The sequence below is a fragment of the Lutjanus erythropterus genome, chromosome 23, assembly GCF_056507025.1.
Source record: "Lutjanus erythropterus isolate fLutEry1 chromosome 23, fLutEry1.hap2, whole genome shotgun sequence".
Classification (NCBI taxonomy): Eukaryota; Metazoa; Chordata; class Actinopteri; order Lutjaniformes; family Lutjanidae; genus Lutjanus; species Lutjanus erythropterus.
In genome coordinates, this window is record NC_139339.1 from 2,709,993 (window position 1) to 2,733,420 (window position 23,428).

The following is a 23,428-nucleotide window of genomic DNA, read 5'->3' on the forward strand; positions in this document are numbered from 1 at the left end:
AACAGACAAAGAAGGAGACTCGACAGTGGAGAAAAGTTGAGGTTCAGTTTTACACAGAAACATAGAAATGTCCTTAAGAGGACGACTTTTTTTTCTTTCATACTTTCAGATAATTTCAGAGCCTGTATTTTTCACTTTCACTGCAGGAAACAAGTTGAATCAGTACCTGTACTTCTACTTGAGTAAAGAATGTGTCAACTTTGGCCACCTCTGATAAGCACCTCGCACAGCCACACTTCCCATGATCAGAACTATACCTTTAACGTCTCGTCCGCGTTTCCGACAGAACTTGAACGCAGCAGAAGGAGAGCGGGGCACGCGCGCGGCTCTGTGCACCTGCTCACAGGTGATTTATATTAGTTTAATTTCAGAATAATTAACGTTAGAAAATAACGTGTTTACCCACCGAAATACACCCAACAATACAGAGCCATACACTGTTTTTTATTATATTTAAACCCACTTTTTGTTGTTTATTTCTCCTGCTGTGTCACTGTAAGATACATTTGTGTAATATTACTTGAATAATTCGTCCTTTATATAAGATGTTCTAACATTTTCACAGTAGTTTCTGACAGCAGACATGCAGCTCTTTCTGTCACTGACAAGTCAAACTTGTTGCTCTGCGGTTTTCTCAGCTCGCAGCCGCAGAATGAGACTCGCACAAGTTTAATGTCTGAAAACATGACGAGTTAAAAACATTTTCCTCTTACCTTCAGTCCACATCGTCCAGGTTTTACTTCTGTGCTGCGCGTTTGTTTCCAGGTCGCTGTGGATGAGAGGAGCGGGATTGAGGAAATGAAGAAGAAGGAGGGAGGCGGACAAACACACACACACACACACACACACACACACACACACACACACACACACACACACACACACACACACACACACCCCGGTGCAGTGTACGAGGAAGTTCGTGTGTGTCAGAGAGAAAGAGGTCAGTGGTGTGTGAGATCATTTGACTACTCAAATCAGTCAGAAAGTCGAGTGGAAAAATATTCAAGATGTTTGAGCGGTTTTCTATTTTTGTGAGGACCAATTTGATTAAAAAAAAAAAAAAATCAGGTCAGGTTTAGAAAGTGAGGGGATTTTTTTTCCGAAAAAGGACTTTTTTTTTTGTACATTTTTGGCAGTTTTTTTTAGATAGAGGACAATTTTAGAAAGTAATGACATTTTGGACATTTTTTTAGGGGACATTTTTGGAGGTGAGGACAAAAATGACAGATCAAGCGATGAATGCATTTTTTCAGTTAATTTATCTTTTATAAACAGCAGAATATACATTTTCCAAAAAAGTTTTTAACGTATTTATCAACATGCAGCCAACACATGTAGCAGTGCTTTTCTGTAGGATAATAACCATCAGTGATCCCATTCAAATTTTAGATTCGTCTAGAATTACTCAGAGCCAGAAACCCATCAATGTGTTTTATAAAATTAAAAACATTTTAACATCACAACCCATCACAAAAAAATAATGACAGCCGGTGGGAAAAGGCTGGAAACGAGGACGAAACTAAAACCAAAAACAGTTGGAAACACTGTGATTTGTAATAAGTAAAGGTACTTTGTTTCAACATTTGAATAATAGTGATACAACTGTCCCTGGTCTCCCCTACCTTACTTTTAACTGAGTCTAATTAATTAATTATTTGAATTTTAATGAAGGGAAAATCAGAAAACGAGACTTCTTGTTAAGTTTTTTTTTTGACAGAGACAAGGATAGTTGCTAAGCAACCAAAATGCATCTCCATGCATCTGTGCAAAAAAAGTAACAATAACAGCAGCAGTTTCTGTGGGGTCAGTATGACCCCCTGTGGCTGAAAGAGGTAAAAATGCTAACAACATAATTACTGAAGCATCTGTACTTCTACATGAGAAGAATCAGAATGTTTGGACTTTTGCCACCTCTGGTAGAAAGTGAGGAAGTTGCGGACATTTTTGGAAAGTAAAGACTTTTTTTTTTGTATATTTGGAAATTTGGGAGTAGGTTCAGGTTAAGGTTAGGGATTATTTTGTATGGAAGTAACGATAACAAAAAATGTACACTAATACAGTGATCAAAAAAAGTCCATGATACAATATTTATCATTTTAAAATAAACAAAAGCAAAAAAATGTCAAAGGTCCTCACAAGTATAGAAGTGCAAACACGTGTGGGTATTTACAGTGAAACTGAAAGTTTTGTATGAAACCTGTGAGTTTAATCATAAACCAGCTGACCTGTGATGAAACTGCCCAAAATGTACAGACTGAACTAAACACCGTCGACAGCCGCTTTCTAACATTTATCACATGCTGTCAACATCACTTCTTTAATGCCAGTTAGCAGCTGGTTTCAGTTCTATTCTTAGAAAATCTGCATGCAGGGGCTTGAAACTTCCTGTGAGGACTCAGTTCATCACATTTATGGCACCACTGGTTATTATTAGAAGCAGCTGTGGTGGTATTGGTGGTAAAAGTAACATTAGTGAGCTGAAATGACTGATTTGAAAACTCTTGATGCGTTCACAGACGCTCTAACATCTGAGATTTACTAAACAGCTGAGTCCACACACTTAACGGAAGAAAGAACCAGTCAAAATGGCTGAGACAAGGAGTTTCATCAGTGATAAAACACTTCTCAGACTTCCTGAAACTACTGTCCAAACCTCTGAAGGGTCATTTCAAAACTCAGTGGTTACAGTATCAGTTTAAATGTAGACCATGTTCAGAATACCACCAGACTCCACTGACAAAATCAGTGATTTTACGTCGCAGAACACATAAGTTGTTGGTCTGCCACTGCCTCGACTGGTTAATTTGTCTTTTTGTGTGACTTTAGTGTTTTAAAAGGTTCAATCTGATTCACTGATGTCACAAAATAACACAAACAAACTAACAGACTGAGGCGGCGGTAGACCAGCAACTCCTGTGTGGTGTGAGGCAAAATTACCATTTTTTTTCAATGGAGTTTGGTTGTACTGTACTTTACTCCCTCCATTTTAAGACAAATATCTTAATTTTCTACGCCGTTCTAAAGAACGTGTGGACAGAGTCTGGACAATGACGATGATGATGATGGTGACGTGAGTCAAACCGACCTCACGGTCTCTGATCACTGAAGGCGAGCAGCTTCACCACAGACCGTCTTCACAGGAAACATATCAAAGTATTAACAGTCACTGTGGTTCGTCTTTAAACGTAAAGTATAAAACCTGCAGATACATGAGAGACAAACGAGTCGTCATCAGGAGGTTCACACGATGTAAGATAAGATTTTTACAGAGAGACGTTTGGATATTTATTTTTATCCCTCAATAAATTACAAAATATCATCAACAGTCATAAAAAAGATGCATTTTTAACAATAATATGATCAAACTCTTCATAAAGAGGAATCAGACTGAAGTTCAGTCTAACAACCACTGAGGCTACTCAGAGTGCACTCTTAGAAATAAAGGTGCTCACTAGAACCACAAAGGGTTCTCCCGCTTGTTGGAAGAACCTTTCACAGAAGTTCCACTTGTAGTCCTTTCAGAGAGTTCTACCTAGAACCCAACATAAAGGGTTGTTTACATGGGTTTTCAACGAGAACCCACCCAAGTAGCTCTAAAAAAAGAACCCTTTAAATTCCAAGGGTGTCATCTAGAACACACCAAGGAGTTCTTCCAAGAACCCTTTCATATTATGGCACAACCCTTGTTGAAGAACTTTCTTCCAAAAAATGAAACCGACTTACAAAGACTCCTTGAGGAACCCTTTCCTCTAAAAGAAGCAAACGGTTCTGCGCAAAACAGCCCTTCAGAAAGAACCCTTTTGGAACCCTTACTTCTGTATGACAAAAAACACATTTTGAGAAAACGGCCGTTAAGAATATTATTGTAGAATTTTATTCTATTTACAGATTTACATCTAGATCTAGATCTTATATATCCTCGTATTTTGGATTAGTCTGAAATATCGGGACGTCACGATAACAGAACACGATTCCGTACCACGGTAGGAACCAAACACAAACATCTGCAGAAAAACAGTATTTTGATGTTAAAACATGAAGTTCGACCAAAATCTGAACGTTTGCATATGAATTTATAAAGAACATTACTGGGAAGCTACAGAATAATGGAAAAACCTGAAAAGAAAAAAAATGATGGAACTGCCCTTTAAGACACAGCTGGAACTGTCTTTGTGCCCAAATTCAGATTCCTGAAAGTCAGTCATATAAAAGACAGCGTGTCCACTGATGTCCTCAGGTCTCTGATGGCTCGTGGGACTCTGAGGATTCAGTAACGTTCGTCTTATTGACCTGCGACGATGACTTGGCGTTTCCGGCCACTTTGTTCTTGGGTTTCGGTTTCTTCTTGGGCGCCGTCTGAGCCGTGTTCATGTTCCTGGCTTCGGGCTGACTCGCCCACTTGCGCTGATAGTGGCAGAAGTAGCAGCTCTGGTAGACGACGAGGTACGGGCCGTGAGTGCGTTTGCTGCAGCGGCACTTCCTGTCGCACATCGGGCAGTTCTTCATCAGCTGCAGGATGGCCTCCTCGTCGACGATGTGGTGCCGAGTCGGTCTGTTACCGGGCAGAAAAGAGAGGTGAGAATAATGAGGTGGACAGAAAACACCAAGTGTTTGGTGACGGAGGTTTGACCTGCATTCACCTGAGAACAAAAAGGTTCTGTTTTTATTAAATTATTCATATTAAAAGTCTGCTTTTGTGAATTTGACATAATTTTCCATGCAACAAAATTGTTTTTCTGAATTTATGAGCTAATTTTTCATGTAAAAAATTCTGCTTCTGAATTTCTGAAGATTTTTTCTGAATTTTTTGTTAAAAAAATAGACATTTCATGTACTCATAAGATGATCTTTCCCATAAATAAAAGCCTGTTTTTCTAAATATATGAGAAATTTTCATGTAAAAAAAAAATAAAAATGTATTTTTGGATTTCTGAGAATTTTTCATGTTAAAAAAAAATCGGCTGCTTTTCTATTTCTGATAATTTTCTATGAAAATCTGTTTTTCTGATTTAATGAAATATTTTCATGAAAATCTCATTAATGTAGAATAACAGAACCATATTTTCTTTTTCATCTCATAGATTCATGTTTTTTCTCATGTGAATGCAGTAAACTACAGGAAGTCTGACATATTCTGAGCTGCATGGTTTTATTTTGAGTGAAATGTGAAGGACATTATTTATTGACTTACTTCTCCACGGTTTCAGTGAACGTCTCCGGTGAATCTGCTCGATCATCTGTGAATTAACATCAGTATGGTCAGTCAAAACACTCTGTCTGGTTGAAAGAGAATATTTAAAGGGATAGTTCATATAATCGCCATCATGTGAGACAAATATCGCTCTCTCCAAAGCAAAACAGTAATTTTAATTCAAAGAACACAGGAGTTGTTGGTCTACAGCTCCTTTCGATCAGTTAGTTTGCTTCTGTTTGCATTACTTTAACACAGTGATACTTGGATTACATTAGTTTTTTAACAGGTAATTAGTAACAATGTCAAAATACAGTTTTAAAGTAACCGTAACAATCCTGTGTGGCTGCATAAAACACATATAATGATCGATCACATGTTCACCTGTAAACCACAATAAACTGACTCACCTGTGTTTTTGACCTGGCTGTCTGATCTGTCCATTACCGCCCAGGTGTCCTGCAGCTGTCAAACAACACAGACACACACAAACACCTGAGTGTGCACAGTGACTTTCAGTATTCACTTCGGTGGGTCCTGATGATGCGCCATCACTGTTTGTTCTGGACCAAATGAACCGAACTACAGGTGTGAAAGCACCTGCAGATGACAGTCGGCTCACCTGAGAGGCCTCGTTCTTAACCACAGAGGAACAACAACACGCAACACGAAATGAGACTCGACCGCAGAGAAAAGGTGAGGTTCAGTTAGTTTTGCACAGAAGCAGAGCTCAAAGTAAAGTTTCGGTTAGTGTCAGTTTCTAGTTACAGTCCCGTCTTACCTGTGGATGGAGTCCATCTGGACCGGTGGCCGAAGCAGCAGCAGCAGCAGCAGCTCGTGTTTCTGCTCCACAGCTGGACACAGCTGACGTGCCGGCAGTCTGCTCTAAAGTCTGCAACGAAAATAGCATCGATTAGCAGCTGCACTTCTAGTCAGCTCAGTGTGATATTAAAAACTTTGTTTGATCATGAAGCCTCATGTTTCTCTATAATACTGTGGTTTATCAGTGAAGTGTATGAACTACAGCATATTTAAAAAGAGACACCTGAGATACACCAGGCATCTTTTGATAAGAAACATACTGTATATATGTGCACTAATTAATAATACAACTGATATATTTTCACCAATAAGAATAAGAGAAGTGAGAAGTCAGAGTTCCCTTTGCCCCTTGTTGGGGGTAATTGATAAGGTGCTGTGGGGCAGTTCAAAAAAAAAAAAGGTCATATTAACCCACTGTATCTCGAATAAAAGCACACCTCAAAGTAATCACATTACTGCTGTAGTATCTCATAATGTGCGTGTTTCTTTGCAATGTCCGGCAGGCTGTAACTGAAATATCCCGAATTAAATCAATATTGATATCCAGTCAAATCGTGACCTTGTAAATCAAATCAAACCAAATCAGTTTGGGATATCTAAATTGATACCCAGCCTGGGCCTCCAGTGAAAAAAGACGTTTTGAGGTAATCCAGATGTGACATAAAGTAATCGAGTACCTGAGCAGTTAGTTTACCTGTGTTCGTCCCTCTAACAGACAGGGAACAGCAGAAGTCTTCAGCACCTTCTTACTGACGCCTCCCATCATCTCCGCCTGCATGTCCCTCACATAATCCTCTGCCGTGAAGTGTAAAGAGCAGACCCGCAGGCTGCCCACCGCTGACACCGGTGTGTTCTCGTCATATTTGCTGTTTTTGATCGCTCGGAGCCACTCTTTACACCGGTCACCGTCTGTCGGTAACCGGTGGTAGCTCACGGTGATTCCCTCCACCCTCTTCCTTCTGTAGTTGTCACATCCAGGAACGATACAGTAAGAAGGCATGTTTGGAGTCTATAAAACTCCGCGCTTTTCAGGTTTTTCGATTAAAAAGTTAAGTATTTAAGACACCTTTCTGATGTTTTGTACACAGAGCAGCGTTTGAAACACCCACCTCCACGACTTGGGCGGGTTTATGAAGGGACGCACCAAACTCTCGCGAGACTTGTGCGCGTTGTTTCTATATTGTTTAACTTGCACAAACTAATTATGTTTTATAATGTGGCAAAGCTGTGGTCAAAAGTTGAGTTGGTTTAGGGACAGAAAACATTTACTTAGGGTTAGGGAAAGCTCATTATTTTTTGGGTTTAAATGACCACTGTCGCGAGATCTTCAGCGGCCCGCAATGCCACCTGGTCACTGTAGGCATTGTAGTCACGGCTCCGGTAACAGGAGAACTCGTCTTTCTCGGTAGATGTAACACACAATAAGGGATTTATGTCCTCGCCTGATTTAAGTTATCATCAATACTTGCTTGGACATCAACATAACATGAACGAAATTCCGTTTTGAAGTTCGTAACCGTCGTGTCTAGATGACAACCCTAGATTCATCAAACTCTCGAGAGATTTGTACTCGCCGTTTCTTTGTTGTTCACTTTTAAATATTTTTTTAAATGTTTTATAATGGGACAACACTGTGGTTGGGAACTAGGTAGGTTTAGAAATAAAACTCGTTTAGTTATGATGAAAGAAAGAACATGGTTTGACATAAAATCACAAGTCTCGCGGGACCTTTCGCAGCCCTGAGGTTACCATCAAGATACGACCATTCCCAGCAGAAATTAGCTCGGAATTTAGCTAACGTTTACAGTTACTACATAATACTGCAGCAACAAACGCCTACCTCTTATCGCACATCTGGTTTCGCAGCTGTGTTTTTAGTCCGACCGGTAAAAATGTTCACTAAATACACGAAAACTCCTGATCACCTGAGCTAGCCGCATCTTCAGCCTCGCGTCATCGCACCGTTAGAAAGACAGTTGACACAAAGTGCACGGCGAGCATCTCGTTATTTTATTTAAGGCATTTCTAGCACACATAAACCATCTTGTCGCGCTTGCACACAAGTAAAATCGAAAGTGAGCCGCATCACCACCAACGACAAACCGGTGTGCGCGCATGAATACAGCAGACAAGTCAGGCTTCTTCTTCTTCGTTGGGGGTTTAATGGTAGCTGTCATCCTGCACGCTGCATTGCTACCTCCCTCAGACTTTAGTCGTCTACCTCTTTTACTCTGTTACAGTCTTTTAATTAAACCTGTGTTCATCAGACACGTAAAAAAAATCACCTTTCTTACATCGTGTCCTCACACACAGTCTAATCTTCCAGTGTTAAACTCACTCCATCTTCTGCAAACTGCATGGTATTTTGGCATGAAGTCAGTACATGTTCTACTCTTTCCAGAACCTGTCACTCGTTACAGTAACCAGTTGCATGCTTTATAATATAGCCCATGATACTGAAAATATTCCATGTGATAATGAACGTTGTATAGCCCCTGATTATATATCACCCGATATTGAAAATATTGCACACGATAATGCACATTATATATCACCTGATATCGAAAACTAATATTGCACATGGCAGTGAAAATTAATATTATACCTGATATTAAAACTTGACATTAAACGTAATAGAACCTGAAAATGCACATGACAATGAACGTAATATTGCCCAAAATACTGCATAATGATCAAAGTAACACTGAACACAGTGTTGGTGTTAGTGTTCTCGGTCCAATGTGTCAGTTTTCCTTCCTGCAGAAGGGGGAGGAGTCATACAGTTTGATAACCACAGGTAGAAAAGATCTCCTGTGTCCCGTTTGCATTGAACCTGACATCGGGCAGTTTCAGGCATCGTCGCTATGACGATCACCCAGAATCCTGCTTATGTTGCGGTGGGAAACAAAAGTACCTTGAGCTGCACCACGCAGTGGTCAGCTTTAATCTGGTTTTAATAACATTAGTTTGAATATGAGTTTTCATCAAATAACAAAGAATGATGATGAGAACTGTTGGTTTAATTCAAAGTTCATGTTTGCTCTTTTATTCAAACCCATCCTGGATGTTTCCCAGTATCTTCTGTCAGAAAACCAACTAAATTTATATTAAGAGTCAATTTTTGCGTTTTATAGGGGATGTTTTGTGTGAATGTGTGTGTGTTCTTCCTGCAGTTGTTCACAAAGACGGAGGATGCTTCGTGGTTTTGTTCACGTCATTCTTTCACTTCCTCTCCATCTCTTCATCTTCATGTCTCTGTAAACACTGAACGTACAAAAGAATCTGTTTTTAAATAAAACTAAATCAAACTGTGGCTGCAGCAGACAAAAACAGAAGCAATGCTTGAAATAAAATCTCTTTCTTCTTCTTCTTCTTCTTTGTCCCCATGTCTTCTCTCTATTGACTTCACCTTCTCTACTTCCTCCACCCACCTCTCTCTCTCTCTTTGTCTCTCTTTGTCTTTACCTCCCTCTCCTTCCATCTCTGTCAAACAGCTATTTTGAGGTTTCCTCACCTTTGGCGTCACATCGAACCTGTTGACAAAACTGATCACAGAGAAATCATCCCCGACCTTCAAAAACACAAGCTGGAGACGAAAAGCTGGAGCTGAAGAAGAGATAGAAAAAGAGGAGGAGGGAGAAAGAGAGGAAGAAGAAGAGGAGACATACAGGCAGTCAATCATGATTCACTCAAGTAAGTACCTGAACCGACTGCATCTGTATCTGCAGATTTAATAAACTACAACTTACAGGAGGGAATTTAATAAACGCTTTGTTTTGAGAACAAACGTAACTTTAGGCCGTTCAAAACAGCAGCAGGATACAGCAAACAAAATCTAAAAACACACTCAACAAACCTGCAGAACCGACACTTTCGGTAAGATGACACGATGAGCAGAAAGTGTGAGAAGTAGTGTGAATCTCAGCTCAGTCACCGTGTGAAAAATAAACTACGAAGAATCGACAGAATCAAAGGAGGAAATGTGTTTAAACATTTACAGTGAAAATGTGATAAAATGAGCAAAAAGATTTTTTTAAAAAAGTTTAAATGTCAACATACGTACAGGATACGAGTACGACAACTAGAAATCAGGGTTTCAAACGGGTTCTTCTTGAAGGGCTGAGGTTCTACCCAGAACCATTTGTTTCTCAAGAACCCTTTTTTGAAGAAAGAGTGTGCCAAGGGTTCTTTGTAAGACTAAGGGTTCCATTAAGAACCAATTTCATCAAAAGAACTGTTTTTGTAAGAAAGACGTCTTCAGGGACCTTTTGAAATGTTTGAACAACTCTTTTGTCAAGAGTCCTTTGTACCATAATATGAAGGGTTCTCTGTAGAACCCCCAGGATGGATTCTACATAAAACGCTTAGAATTTAAATAGGTTCTCTGGAGAACCTCTCAGTAGGCAAACCCTGGTCAGGTTCTTGTTTGCATTAAGAAGATGGAGTTTTTGAATAGAACCCCAAGAGAGGATTTTGGGTGGAACCAGTACAACATAGAAGGGTTCTCTGTAGAACCTTTTCTCTGCAGTTCTGGGGAAATCTTTCACAGACTAGGCATCCCATTAAGAACCGTTTTCATCCAAAGAACCATTTTTGGATAAAAGAGTTCTTCAAAGACTCTTAAAATCTTAAACTCATTTGTCTAGAGTTATTTGTATCATGACATAAAAGGGTTCTCAGAGGAACCCCCGTGGGTGGGTTCTAATTAAGCCTCTTTAATTATAAATACGCTTTTGGTAGAACCCCCTGCACAGGCTCTAGATAAACCAATTGGAATATAAAAAGGCTGTCAGTAGAAGAACCTTGGTTGGGTTCTTGTTTGTCACCCAAAAGTTGAAAAGGTTCTGAATAGAACCCCCACAGAGGATTCTGGGTCAAACCATTACAGTAACCATTGCGTTATAAAAGGGTTCTCTGTAGACCCTCTCTAAGATGTTTCTGGGTGAAACCTTTCACAGACTCACAGGACTGTTGAAATGTTTTATGAACTCTTTTTTTTTGTCAAGGGTTCTTTGTACCATAATATAAAAGAGTTCTCAGTAGAACCCCCTGGGTGGATTCTACATAAAAAGGGTCTCAGTAGAAGAACTCCCAGAAGTTGGAAAGGTTCTGAATTAGGGTTCTGGGTGGAACCATTACACCATAGAGGGGTTCTCTGTAGAACTTCTCCAAAGTGTCTCTGGGTGAAACTTTTCACAGACTATGGGAACCCTTTTTGGAAGGAACAGTTCTTCTGTCAAGGTTTTTTTTTTTTCTCACTATAATCAGGGGTTCTTAGTAGAACATACATGTTGTTTATGTGGTTGAATTTGGGGTGTTTCTGTTTAAATATTTGTTTTGGACGGACTGGACCTTTATGCATTCTGTCAGAACATCTATGGAGAGCCATGATTTTTGGAACGTGCCCGTCTTGACGGCCAGGCTGTGGTCACCGAGTCTGTACTGTGTCGATGTGGTTCTTTGTTTGTGATCATTCACTGTGATCAGGTAATCTGCCACGCTGTACTGTCTGTTTAGGGCCAGACAGCACTGCGTTTTGCTCTGTGCTTTTATCTGTGTTCCAACTGCTGATGTAGTTTTGTTTCTGTTGTGTCGACCCTAACTGATTTGTTCTCAGACCGGTCCTGAGGCAGAACAGGGTTAGAACGTGACCTGAGCGTCAGGACCGGCTGGGTGAGGGGGCTCTTTTCTTTGCTCAGCTCTTGGTATTGCAGGGGGTTTTTTTGAACTTCGATGTTTAGAGGGTTTTGGCCTAATTCAGCTCTGCAGGCGTTGTTTGTGGTTTTTCTGTGTACCTGCAATATGTTCTTGCAGAAATCTAAATGCATGATTTCTGAGTCATGTAGAGTGAGACCAGGTGCTGCTGATTTCTCCAGGACTGATGCAAATTCATTAATATAGAGAATATATTGAATAGAGTGGGACAACAAACCTGCCTCACTCCCTGCTTCTGGTAGAAAAAAAATGTCTGTCTGTTGTCAATTTTTATACTGTTTGTGAACACTGATTTAATTATTTCATGTTTTATAAAATAGACCGTTTGTGCCAAATAGAATCAAAAGCTTTTTTTTTTAAATCTATGAAACATGCAAAGCTTTTGTTCTTGTTTTGGTTGACGTGTTTGTCAGGTACAGACTACTGTTCACATAATATTTGGGTCAAATTTATCTCCGGATTTGAAAATTGGTGTTATGCAACCATGATTCCAGGGAAGTGACCTACATGCTTGAATCTTGGTCTTGTGTGTGTCTCAGCATCTCGTTCACATTCACCTTTTGGGGTTTTAGTGCACACAGTTTTTCTTTTAGTAACTGGGGAGTCCGGGGGATTCTGATTTTCCTTTACTGCCAATTCTAATTCATTTAATTTAGTTACTATTTGGTTTTGATTTGGGTCTGAATTGTTTGATAAGATCTCATAGATTGTTTCAAGTGTTCTCCATCACACTGTCTTGTCTCTCTCTCGCTCTCTGTCTGTCGGTAGGCAGAGCAGCCTCTCTGATCTGCTGAGTATATAGAAACAGTCTGTTGATGAAGTGAAGTTTCACTTCTGTTTCTCTCATGGGCTAAAACGGACAGCTCCCCTGACAGGAAGTGTGAAGTGTCCTTTTGAAGTCAAACTGGCTCTTTCAGAAAAGTTCATGTTTGTGTCTCCCATGTTCGTCTCAGAGTTAAGCACCTGTTTGTCTTAACAAAAAAAAAAAAGAAAGAAAGAAAGAAAAAGAAAAGAAAAAAAGAAAAAAAAAATCTTTGGTAGTAAATACTGTAAAATGTGACCCACCCTACTCTGACTCTGATTGGCTGGTACTTGTTGCATCATCTGGGTTGGGTCGATTGGGGCGTTGGAGTGAGACTGGGGAGAGCAAAGTTAAAAATATGAGGGTGATCTAGTCAGTAACTTAAACCAAGTATCACAATATTGATGATTACATATATACACAAGTAACATAACTTGATTACTTTCAGTTACTTTTGCATTACCTTGAACAGTATCAGTTCTCCTGTGTATCTAACAATGGCGGTTGTTTTATGTAGATAAGCAGTTAGTAGTTAATCTGTGAAGATAAAGTTGACGGTTGGTGTAGCTAACATTGGCAGTTGGTCTGTGTAGCTAAATTTGGTGGTTAGCTTGTGTAGCTATCAATTTGTCTGTGCAGGTAATGTTAGCAGTTGGTCTGTATAGTTAATGTTAGTGGATGCTCTGCGTAGCTAATGTTAGCAGTTGGTATGTGTAGCTAGCGTTGGCGGTTGTTTTTTGTAGCTAACATCAGTGGTTGGTCTGTGTAACTTTGGCAGTTGGTCTGTGTAGCTAAATTTGGCGGTTGGTCTGTGTTGCTAGTGTTGGCGGTTGGTCTGTGTAGCTAACATCACTAGGAGTTAAAATGTAGTGAAATACAATTACAAAGTAGCATGAAATGGAAATATTAAAGAAAAGTTGAGGTACCTTCAATTTATCTGGAGTAAATCTCAGTCATGTTACTCCCAACTTCGAAAAACATGGAAATATTGTCAATTAGGGATGATTTTATAAATTTGTCTTAATTTATCCAAAAGCCCAAATCTTAAGTGTTCAGTCTGGCTGTAAGGAAGGAACTTGTTGGTTTAAAGAACACCAGAGAGAGAGAGCGTTGATGGGATGTTGGTTCACCACAAACCACCAGAAGAAGAAGGAGAGTTCATGGCAACATATGTCATCGACTTTAGTCGGGAGAGGAGGGAAGCTTTTATTTTGGTAGTCACCTTCAAATCACATGACAGCCATTGGTTTGCAGATGTGTGTGTGTGTGTGTGTGTGTGTATTGTGCTCGTAGACTCGCTTATCTTCAACAGTCAAACTCATGACACATGAAGAGAAACAGGAAGACGCTACACACACACATACATATATACGTATAACATAAATGGTGAGAAAATGACCCACGCACAGCTGTGTGTGTGTCGCTCGCCCACAGAAACACACTTACAGAGAGAGACAGAGTGTGTTAGTTCTGGAGAAAAGGAAACTACACTTCCTGACAAAGACCTCCTACTCAAAACCACAGAGACAGACAGACAGAGGGTTCAACTAAAACAAAACTGAGACACGACGAGACCTTTATCAAGACACAGCATTCATAACGTGACACAGTGCTCAAATACAGCTTATAACTGCATTATAGTCCACAGCTGTGTTGAAGGTGTGTTTTTATATTCAGATGTAAACGTTCACCTAAATATTTAAATATTTAACATTTAAAAAAACATATATATAATATATTTTAACAATAAAAATAATTAAAAAAACAAAAAGTTAAATAATAATGATAAAAATAAAGAATAAATAAAGAAAATAACTTAAACAAAGCGATAAAACTGACCCCACCTCTCCTGTCAGTTTCTCCGTTAATCAATAATCCTGAACCTTATGAGCAAATTTAGCCATCACACTTGGTTGTCATGGCGACTGAAGCAACATCAAAGTTTGTTCTGTCTTATTCTCCTTAATGAACAAACAGCCTGTAAATAATCAATAAAAAGTTATGTGTTAGTATTAGTTATGATGTTTTAGTGACCTTTAGTGACCCTCAGTAAAATCAGAAAGATTAATATATTGGTTTGAGTTTAGTATAAACTGAATACAAGTTAGTTTGAGTACATTTTCCTTTTTTGCCCTTTATGCAACTTCATCTCATTTATGATCCTCTCCAGGCTCGGAGGGGATCATGTGATCGCGTGTCTTTGTGTGTATGTGATCAGCGGCGTTTAGCTTGTCCGCAGCTTATCTGAAATACTACTGAACCGATTTTTTTTTTTTGTGCACATTCATGGCTGTATGTTGAAGGACCTCTGCGATTCAGAATGCTTGAAAAACCTTTAAAGACTTTGTTTTTACAGCTCCACGCCGGCGTCCGCGATCACAGGGTTTCTGTTTTCAGACCATCACATCCTTGCGAACAAAATATTTCAAGAACACCTCGAGGGAACTTCTTCAAACTTGGTACACATGACCACGTGGACTCAAAGATAAACTGATTACATTTTGGACAAAACAGCATTATAGTAAATTATTGTATCACTGTAGTGTTGCAGAGAAGCTCTGGGCTACAATTCACATTCTGACATAAGAAAAGCTGTTACAAACCCACACAAATGAAAAAAAATACTGTGATTCCCACTAATCATGAATCATTTCTCAATATCTGTCACAAAAATCATGATATTTTTAACCATATTGTGCAGCTCTACTTGTTAGTTTCTGTAATGAGTTATTATCATCATCGTCATCATCATCATCATCATCATCATCATCATCATCATCATCATCGTCGTCGTCTTTAGGCAAACCTAAATCTTACATCAGGCATCATGTTGGAGTACAGTGATTTGAAAAGTCATTTTTTCCCCACTTTATTGTCTAAAATTAAATAATAAATCAGAACAAAGCTTGTGTAATTTAAAATTAAAGGTGTAGTTCACCACATTCTCAGCGGTTCCAAGACAAACCCGGGGTGGCAGAAGGTGATTAATGAGAATGAAATATGCAAATGTCTCTTTCAATTATGTTTCCGATTGTTTTTTAGACTTTTCTTATGAAACTGTCAAACAACAACTGTAACTGCTGAATGTTGATCTATAGCAGGAAAGCAGGCGTGGTGTTGACGTGTTTTTTTTATCACCAACTCTTCTTCTTCTCCTCCAGATCACTCCATCCGCTCAGTCTTCTGCTGCTGCTGTGCCGTTCAGACCAGGTACAAACTGTCATGAACAACAGTTTGGTTTCTAAGGTGGAATTTAAAAAAAAAAAAGCAGTTTCACCAACAAGGCTTAATTTTAAAAACTGATTAAATTATGGTTTATTATTTTTGCGTCAGACTAATTAAAAATTGAGAGAAATTAAATTTAAATCTTTCTGTAAACCTCCATTTAGTTTTTACTCTATTACATTTTTGACCCTCGAACACCAATTTAAAATGTGATCCAGTATTAACTTGAATTTTACACTAAACTATTAAATTGGCTGCCTTTTTTTTTAGCTAGCTGGGAAACATTGTAGCTAATTTCTTTTTAGCCAGTGGAAAACAACGAATGTTTTATCCGCTCTTTAGCTACCCAGTAAACAATGTAGTGTTTTGTAAATTTTTTTAGCAAGCTAGAAAACAATCTAGCAAATTTTTGTTAACTTATTAACTATCTGGCAAACAGTGTAGCTTTTAATTAAGCACAAGCAACTGAAACAGACCCCTAGTTTTGCTTAAATCTGATAAGAACTAATCTTAGGTTAAATTAACTTTTGTTGGTTCAACCCAGTTTTATTGTGTCATATGAGGAATTAGATTAAAGCACCTTTATTATTTAGCATTGTGGGTAAGATTTTGGGGTATCTAGTGAGGTATAACATTTACATTTTTGTAGTTAAAAGGTATCTTAAGTATTTTTCAATTTTTCTCATGTATTTGTGTTAAACAAGTTAAAAAACTTTATGGATTGATTATTTTCAGGGAGTTCAGCACCCGCATGGAGCTGGAGGGCAGCACCTCCCTGTGTTTCCAGAGCAGACGATACCCAGGACACCCCTGCCGGGTAAGACAGAGTGTGTGTTTGTGTTGTGTGTGTGTGTGTGTGTGTGTTTTATGTTCTCATCTTTTAATTTGTCTCTGTCTCTCTCAGGTCGACAGGTCGAGGAGGAAGCTCCCCCTGCCCCCTCCTGAGCATGAGGATGGTGAAGGCGCGGGGTTGCTAAGTGTCGTCGCCATGTATGACTTCACTGCTAAGGAGGACACTGACCTCACACTCAAACAGGTACACACACACACACACACACAGACGTAGAAACACACACAGACAGCAGTAGAAGTGTGATGATGCAGTGTGTGTTGTGTCCACAGGGAGAAGAGTACATCATCCTCCACAAACAGGACCAGCTGTGGTGGAGAGCGCAGGACAAACACGGGTCAGTCCAATTATAAGTATTTAATTTAAACAACCCAAATCTGTTAGAAGAGTTTCTAAATGAAGTTTTAGTTTAGAACCATCGTCAGGTTAAAATCCTACTTCGTGCAGTACTTTAATTTATAATCAAATACCTGCAAAACTAAATACATTCCCATCAGCCTCAGCCGTATATAGTGTTGCAGTCATATGTTAACCAGACTTACATGGCACATAATAGGAACTATAGTGCACTATGTTTCCAGGGTCCTATCTTACCAAGGTTCTAAGTTCCCAAGGTCCTGTGTTCCCAGGGTCTTATGTTCCCCAGTTTTCCCCAGTGCTCTCTCTGGGTTCTATGCTCCCAGGATCTTAAGTTCCCAAGGTCATATGTTCTATGCCTCCAGCACTATATAGCACATAACTGCTCATGTTGCCTTTCTCTCAGGAATAAAGGCTTCATCCCCAGTAACTACGTGACAGAGAAAAACAGAATTGAGGCAAACTCGTGAGTTTTGCATTGCAGTTTGTTTGCTTGTTTTCCTGCATCATCTTTCCATAAAACCGGACATTTAAGTTTTCATTATTTTGATTCATTCTTTTTATGGTAAAAAGCTGCAATGAAACTGATTACCGTGTTTTCTTTTCCTCCCTGGAGGTGGTACTGCAAGAACATCACGAGAACAGAGGCTGAGCAGCTGCTGAGGCAGGAGGTATCAACCTTTCTCTCTGGTTCAACATCTGTCTGTTTATGCATCTGTTTAAATACACATGTAGGTTTGTTGCTACCTGAAAGAAGCAGCGTTAGACACCTCTTTATATTTACTGTGAGTAGAGATTAATCAGTTAGTCGATCCACAGCAAACTAATAATCCAAACATTACCTTGTTCCAGCTACTCAGATGTGATGATTCACTGCTTTTCTTTGTCTTATGTGATAATAAACTGAATATTTTACTGATTTGAACTGTTAGACAAACCAACAGGTATAAAGACATCATTTTTGCTGTGGAATTTTTTTTGTAGAGGTGTCCAGATCAACTGGCTGTTAATACAACCCTGTCCCTGATAACCCGCGTGTGTTAGCTGTGTTAGCGAGGCAGCTAGCCAGCCATAGGTTATCATTACAGTAACATAGCAGAAGCACAAAGCCTTGTTTTGATCCACTCACTTTAAAAGTCCTGCATTTATGCAGTTAATACAAACACTTCCTGTATCTGTTTCAAATTAAAAGTATAGTGTTTTTTTCTGAACTTTTGAGCTTTTATTGTGAAACATGTTGTGAAAAACTCTCATTCATGGGCTCTCATGTTCTACTCAGCTGAATCATCGGTGATATCTAGTGGTAAATTTTGGTATTACCAATCCAGTTTTTCTTAATATCAAACTGACTTATAATTCTGCTCTACCGGATCATATAATGATCAGCATCAGCCAATGTGGCTCATAGACCACTGATATAGGTAACAAAAAATCTGATCAGAACATCCCTATTTTTAACATATTTTCTGCCATTTTACAGACCAAACTAAAAATCTGTTGATTAAGAATTAATATAACCATTAGTTTCAGCAGCTACGAGTGTTGAAGGGTGTCAGAGATGTCCATTTATTTCTTTACATTTCATTACTTTTATTTATTTTATTTTTTTTGGTGAAGTAAAACTATCTCTTTTTTTTCCAGGATAAAGAGGGTGGTTTTGTGGTGCGGGAGTCCAGTCAGAAGGGAGTCTACACCGTCTCAGTGTATACCAAAACATTAAGGTGATTAACATCACAGCTAAGAAAAACACACCACAAATTTACATATATATCAAACCGTCACCACCTACTTTTCACGTGTCTGTTTTTGTGTGTATGTCTGCAGCACTGGCGGGGATATTAGACATTACCAGATCAAGATAAATGACACCGGACAGTTCTTCTTGGCAGAAAAACACACCTTCAGCTCCATACCTGATGTCATACACTACCATGAACACAACGCAGCAGGTACACAACTCACACTCTTTGTGTGTTGGTACAATCGAAACAAAACGGCTACACATAACGCTTCATTTGACATGGTTTGTCGTGTGTGTGTAGGTCTCGTGACCAGGTTGCGGTATGCAGTGGGGCCCATGGGGAGGTGTGTACCTGCAACATCAGGATTCAGCTCAGGTGAATGAATAAAGACACAGAAACACACTGTGGTGTTTAAAACTGGAGATCGACGTAAAGTACCTTTATATGCAGATGATCTGGTGTTTTATATCTCAGATTCGGTGGGCTCTTTCCTCTGTTTTTGGTCTGGGTTTGCAATGAACAATGCAATGAATGAACGCTGTTAAAATGACAGATTTTCCTTTATGGATCTCCGAAGCAGGATGTCAAACTTGAAACTCGTGAAGTTCTTCTTTTTTCTCTCTGATGCTGTTTTCATGAATGAACACTTCCTGACATATGGGGCAGGAAGTGCAGTCTGAAAAAGTAAAGTTTCAGGGGAGCGCCAGTCCTTTTTAGCAGAGTTGAGCCTCCTTAGCTCCCCAATAATTCCAACTATGCTGCAGAGCTAACTTGCATTTCTCTTTCTTCTGTTTGTGCTACCTCCTTCCTCTTTTCTGTCCATTCACCTCTCTTCTTCCTCCTCTGCCTCACTTTATTTCCCTCCCTGCAGAGAAGTGGGAGATCAACCCCAGTGAGCTGACCTTCATGAAGGAGCTCGGCAGCGGTCAGTTCGGTCTGGTGAAGCTCGGCAAGTGGAGGGCTCAGCAGAGAGTCGCCATCAAGGCCATCAGAGAGGGAGCCATGTACGAGGAGGACTTCATCGAGGAGGCCAAGGTCATGATGTAAGGGGGGGGGGAGAGGATTCGAGGATCAGGACAACATGGAGACAAAAGAGTTTTGACTACTACTTTGTTGTGAAGTTGAGGAAGTGAAACTGTGTGTGTCTGCTGTGTCTCCCAGGAGGCTGTGCCACCCCAAACTGGTGCAGCTGTATGGCGTCTGCCTGCAGCAGCGCCCCCTGCTGATCGTGGCCGAGTTCATGGAGAACGGCTGCCTGCTGAACTTCCTGCGGCAGAGGAGCGGGACTCTGAAGGAGGCGTGGCTTCTGTCCATGTGTCAGGACATCTGTGAGGGGATGGAGTACCTGGAGTCACATAGTTTCATCCACAGAGACCTGGTGAGTCTCCGTCTGTGGTCTGTTACGCAAAACATTTCCTGTTTTTAGATTTGTGATGATGCATTTTCCTGCTTGTAGAGGGATTTTAAAGCTGAAGAGGTTGGAGAATTTCCTCTATTCAAGGAATGGTTCAGTTTATGAGAAAAATACATGGTTTGAAAATACAATATTTGCCCCAAAGATGTAGATGGACCGAAATATAAAGTTACATAAAATGTAAAAACACGGGTAAAGTACAACTTACTTGAATTTGTACTTATGATCAATACTTGTACTGAGTAAATATGCATAGGTACATTTCACAGCTGCAAATAATACATTGCATTTGGTCAAGGTTAAGCTAATTTTATTTAATTTATATATTATTACTTTGTATAATCTGTAATGTTGTATTATATTATATAAAATCATCATATGTTTTATGTGTAAGAAGCCAAATCTATGTATTTTTGAATCTGACTTTCGGACATTTTGTCTCAGTATAAAACATTGTTTCACTATAGAATAACTAATTTGGGAGAAGGGAGCTAACATATATGTACGATATAAGTAGCAGCTAAATAATTTCATAATTTCTAAATCTTAAACAATAATATAGAAGAAAGTGACATTACACCTCTGACGCTCTTCTCACATAGCCTTGTGGGAGAAATGGTTCTGGTGCATATTTGTCTGAGTCTTCTGGTTATTTTTCTGTCGTCCAGGCTGCCAGGAACTGTCTGGTCAGCGATCACAACGTGGTGAAGGTCAGCGACTTCGGAATGACCAGGTACGGAGCACATTTTTTTCAAGTTTCGAAGAATAAGTCTGACTTTTTTGGTAGTGTGCTCACTGCTGTCTAGCTGAGAGTTAGTTCAGACTCATATCTGCCTGGTAAATTTGAAGCCAAAGTCAGCAGCTGGTTAGCTTAGCTTAGTGCTAAGTTAAGCTAAGCTAACTGTTATAAGACTGGTGTCGTTCTTCTCAAATCTCAGCAAATAAACACATTTACTAATTTTAAACCGTGTGTTTTGTTCCTGCTGTGGCAGTTCTGTTCTTCTGACTCTATGTTGACGTTTGCAGATACGTTCTAGACAACCAGTACACCAGTTCTAGTGGTGCCAAGTTCCCTGTGAAGTGGTCTCCTCCTGAAGTTCTCCACTACAGTAAATACAGCAGCAAGTCTGACGTCTGGTCCTTCGGTGAGGAACCACAGACTCACATCACCATCAACTCACTCTTATCAGTACTCAAAGTACTACAGATACTAATAGGAATAGTTAGTATAATTACTTTGTTATGGGAAGCTGCTATAACAGATACTGATATGTGATATTTTTCAAACTTTTTCATCATTAATTAAATTTATTAAAAGTCCAGTGTGTAAAATTTTGTTAATTTCTATACTTTACTTTTTTAATTCTTCAAAGTCAGATTTGATGATTTGTGTGTGTGTGTGTGTGTGTGTGTGTGTGTGTGTGTGTGTGTGTGTGTGTGTGTGTGCGTGTGCGCGTGCAGGTGTGGTGATGTGGGAGATCTACTCACAGGGTCGGACTCCGTTTGAAAACTGCAGCAACTTGGACGTGGTTAATGACATCACCAGAGGAGTCCGGCTGTACCGACCACACCGCGCCTCACAGCCGCTCTACGCCATCATGTACCGCTGTTGGCACGAGGTACTCAATCAACAAATCACTCATTCATTAGTGTTTTTGTTTCAGCAGTAAAATATTCAGCATGTAACAAACACAACATGTTCCTGTTACACTTTATACTGAGAGAAAATAAAAAAGTTTGGAAGTTTTTAATGTTGACAAACCCCCTGTTCTTCTTCTCATCCGCTCTTCTTCTTCTTCGGTGGTGCTGCTGCTGCTGTAGAGGCCTCACGGTCGGCCGAATTTCTCAGAGCTGCTGGCGGAGATCAGAAAACTGGCAGAAAACCCAGATTAATAAACACACGCATAGACACACACACACGCACACACATTATATTGCTAATGTTCAAACTGTTTTTTTTTACTGTTGTCATGGATGTACACAAACTGTATTTTGTGATTGTAAATAACTATTTTTTCATTAAAATCTTTTCACAGATGCTTTTCCTCCTTTAAATTATGATTTTATGGTTTCAATTTTAATCTGCTGTGTGATTTTTACCTGCAGAAAAACACATAAAACCAAAGACTACAGGTAAAGATGCAAAAATTTCAAAGATCGTGTGCTTTATGTACAAACGCTGGTCTTCATATGTGAACTTCTACACTTCAAATAACATCTAGTTGTGACTTTGTGTCTGAACCCAAACAATCTGAAGCAGGGACTGTACAACTGTTCAATGAAGAACAGAAGCACATCTGTGCACAGTGCACTAAACAGCCAGCAGGAGGTGGTAGAGCTTCTGTTGGTGCTGTGAAGAGTCAGAGCCTCACACTGATCATCAAACAACAATATGGATCATTTAACTTTTATATCATATATATTATAGAATATTTTCAGTAGAGGTGCTTGCTTAAGACTTGCTTGCTAATGGCTAATTACATTTAGAACAAGACAAGAAAATGTAAATTATACTTGCAGTATATGTAGTGTAAAAATTGGAATGAATTTCATTATAATCATATATTAAGCCTGTTTGATTACAGCTTGTTTGCTAACAGCTAATTACATTTAGCAAAATGTTTCAGTGCAAGAAAACTAATTTATTCATATACTTTTATGTAGTGTGAAGGAATTATAAAAAAAAAAATAGATTAATATATTAAGCCCTACTGATAAACCTAATTTAAGTGACTCAGTGTTGTCATTAAATACCAGTCATATATTTACTAATACTTTACTCAGTACAAACAACAATAACAAAAACACTCATTAAAAACATATATACTGGTACAAACAGTATTCTTTATGTCTATCTGACAGATTATATTTTCATACAAGGACAAGAGGTTAGTAGAGGTGCTAGCTTTTTGCTAATGGCTTGTTTGCTAACAGCTACACTTTCCTTTTTTCCCTCTTTTTTTAAAATTGGATTTATCACAGGAAAACGATAGTGTAGACATGGGAAGTCTATACAGGCTAATAATGTATTAAAATATTAATCCTTATGTTTAGTAATTAATGTTAAGTTATTAATAAATTAATCATTAAAAACAAACCTACTTTAAATACAGGATGTTAATTATCACATAAGTAATAATATGACCTGTTTTACAGAAGTGAGGAACTTCTTTACAGACTCCACAGTGACGCGCGTTCCAGAACGTGCTGACGTAACGTTGTGTCGCCGCCTGCGCAGCGTGGCGGGGGCCGTTACTATGGCGACGTGTAGGGTGACAGCAGGTAATTGCTACACGTACACACACTC

At 39.2% G+C, this 23,428-nt stretch overlaps 2 protein-coding genes across 5 annotated transcripts; one reads left to right on the top strand and one right to left on the bottom strand.

Annotated features, from left to right (window-relative positions):
- Window positions 1-3,947: 3,947 nt before the first annotated feature.
- LOC146305337 (uncharacterized) lies at window positions 3,948-8,136 on the bottom strand. 3 transcript variants are annotated; one of them, XM_084712926.1, is made up of 5 exons: window positions 7,857-8,136; window positions 6,711-6,975; window positions 5,976-6,086; window positions 5,195-5,659; window positions 3,948-4,555 (listed from the first exon to the last, which is right to left on the bottom strand). In XM_084712926.1, exons 1-4 carry the CDS (start codon window positions 7,868-7,870, stop codon window positions 5,567-5,569), a joined length of 483 nt encoding a protein of 160 aa, XP_084569052.1. In that variant the 5' UTR covers window positions 7,871-8,136; the 3' UTR covers window positions 3,948-4,555; window positions 5,195-5,566. The 3 variants fall into 3 exon arrangements, with proteins under 3 accessions (XP_084569052.1, XP_084569051.1, XP_084569053.1); XM_084712925.1 differs by lacking the exon at window positions 7,857-8,136 and having other exon boundaries at window positions 6,711-7,850; XM_084712927.1 differs by lacking the exon at window positions 7,857-8,136 and having other exon boundaries at window positions 5,195-5,794; window positions 6,711-7,850.
- Window positions 5,677-22,044, top strand: txk (TXK tyrosine kinase). Of its 2 annotated transcripts, XM_084712780.1 has the most exons (17): window positions 5,677-5,890; window positions 9,511-9,709; window positions 15,695-15,743; window positions 16,494-16,575; window positions 16,663-16,794; window positions 16,881-16,945; window positions 17,372-17,431; window positions 17,582-17,636; window positions 18,607-18,686; window positions 18,790-18,914; window positions 19,008-19,082; window positions 19,579-19,750; window positions 19,869-20,085; window positions 20,790-20,854; window positions 21,148-21,266; window positions 21,583-21,740; window positions 21,943-22,044. In XM_084712780.1, the coding sequence occupies exons 2-17, from the start codon at window positions 9,697-9,699 to the stop codon at window positions 22,012-22,014; spliced, it is 1,539 nt and encodes a 512-aa protein (XP_084568906.1). In that variant the 5' UTR covers window positions 5,677-5,890; window positions 9,511-9,696; the 3' UTR covers window positions 22,015-22,044. The 2 variants fall into 2 exon arrangements, with proteins under 2 accessions (XP_084568906.1, XP_084568907.1); XM_084712781.1 differs by lacking the exon at window positions 5,677-5,890 and having other exon boundaries at window positions 9,458-9,709.
- The last annotated feature ends 1,384 nt before the right edge of the window (window positions 22,045-23,428 follow it).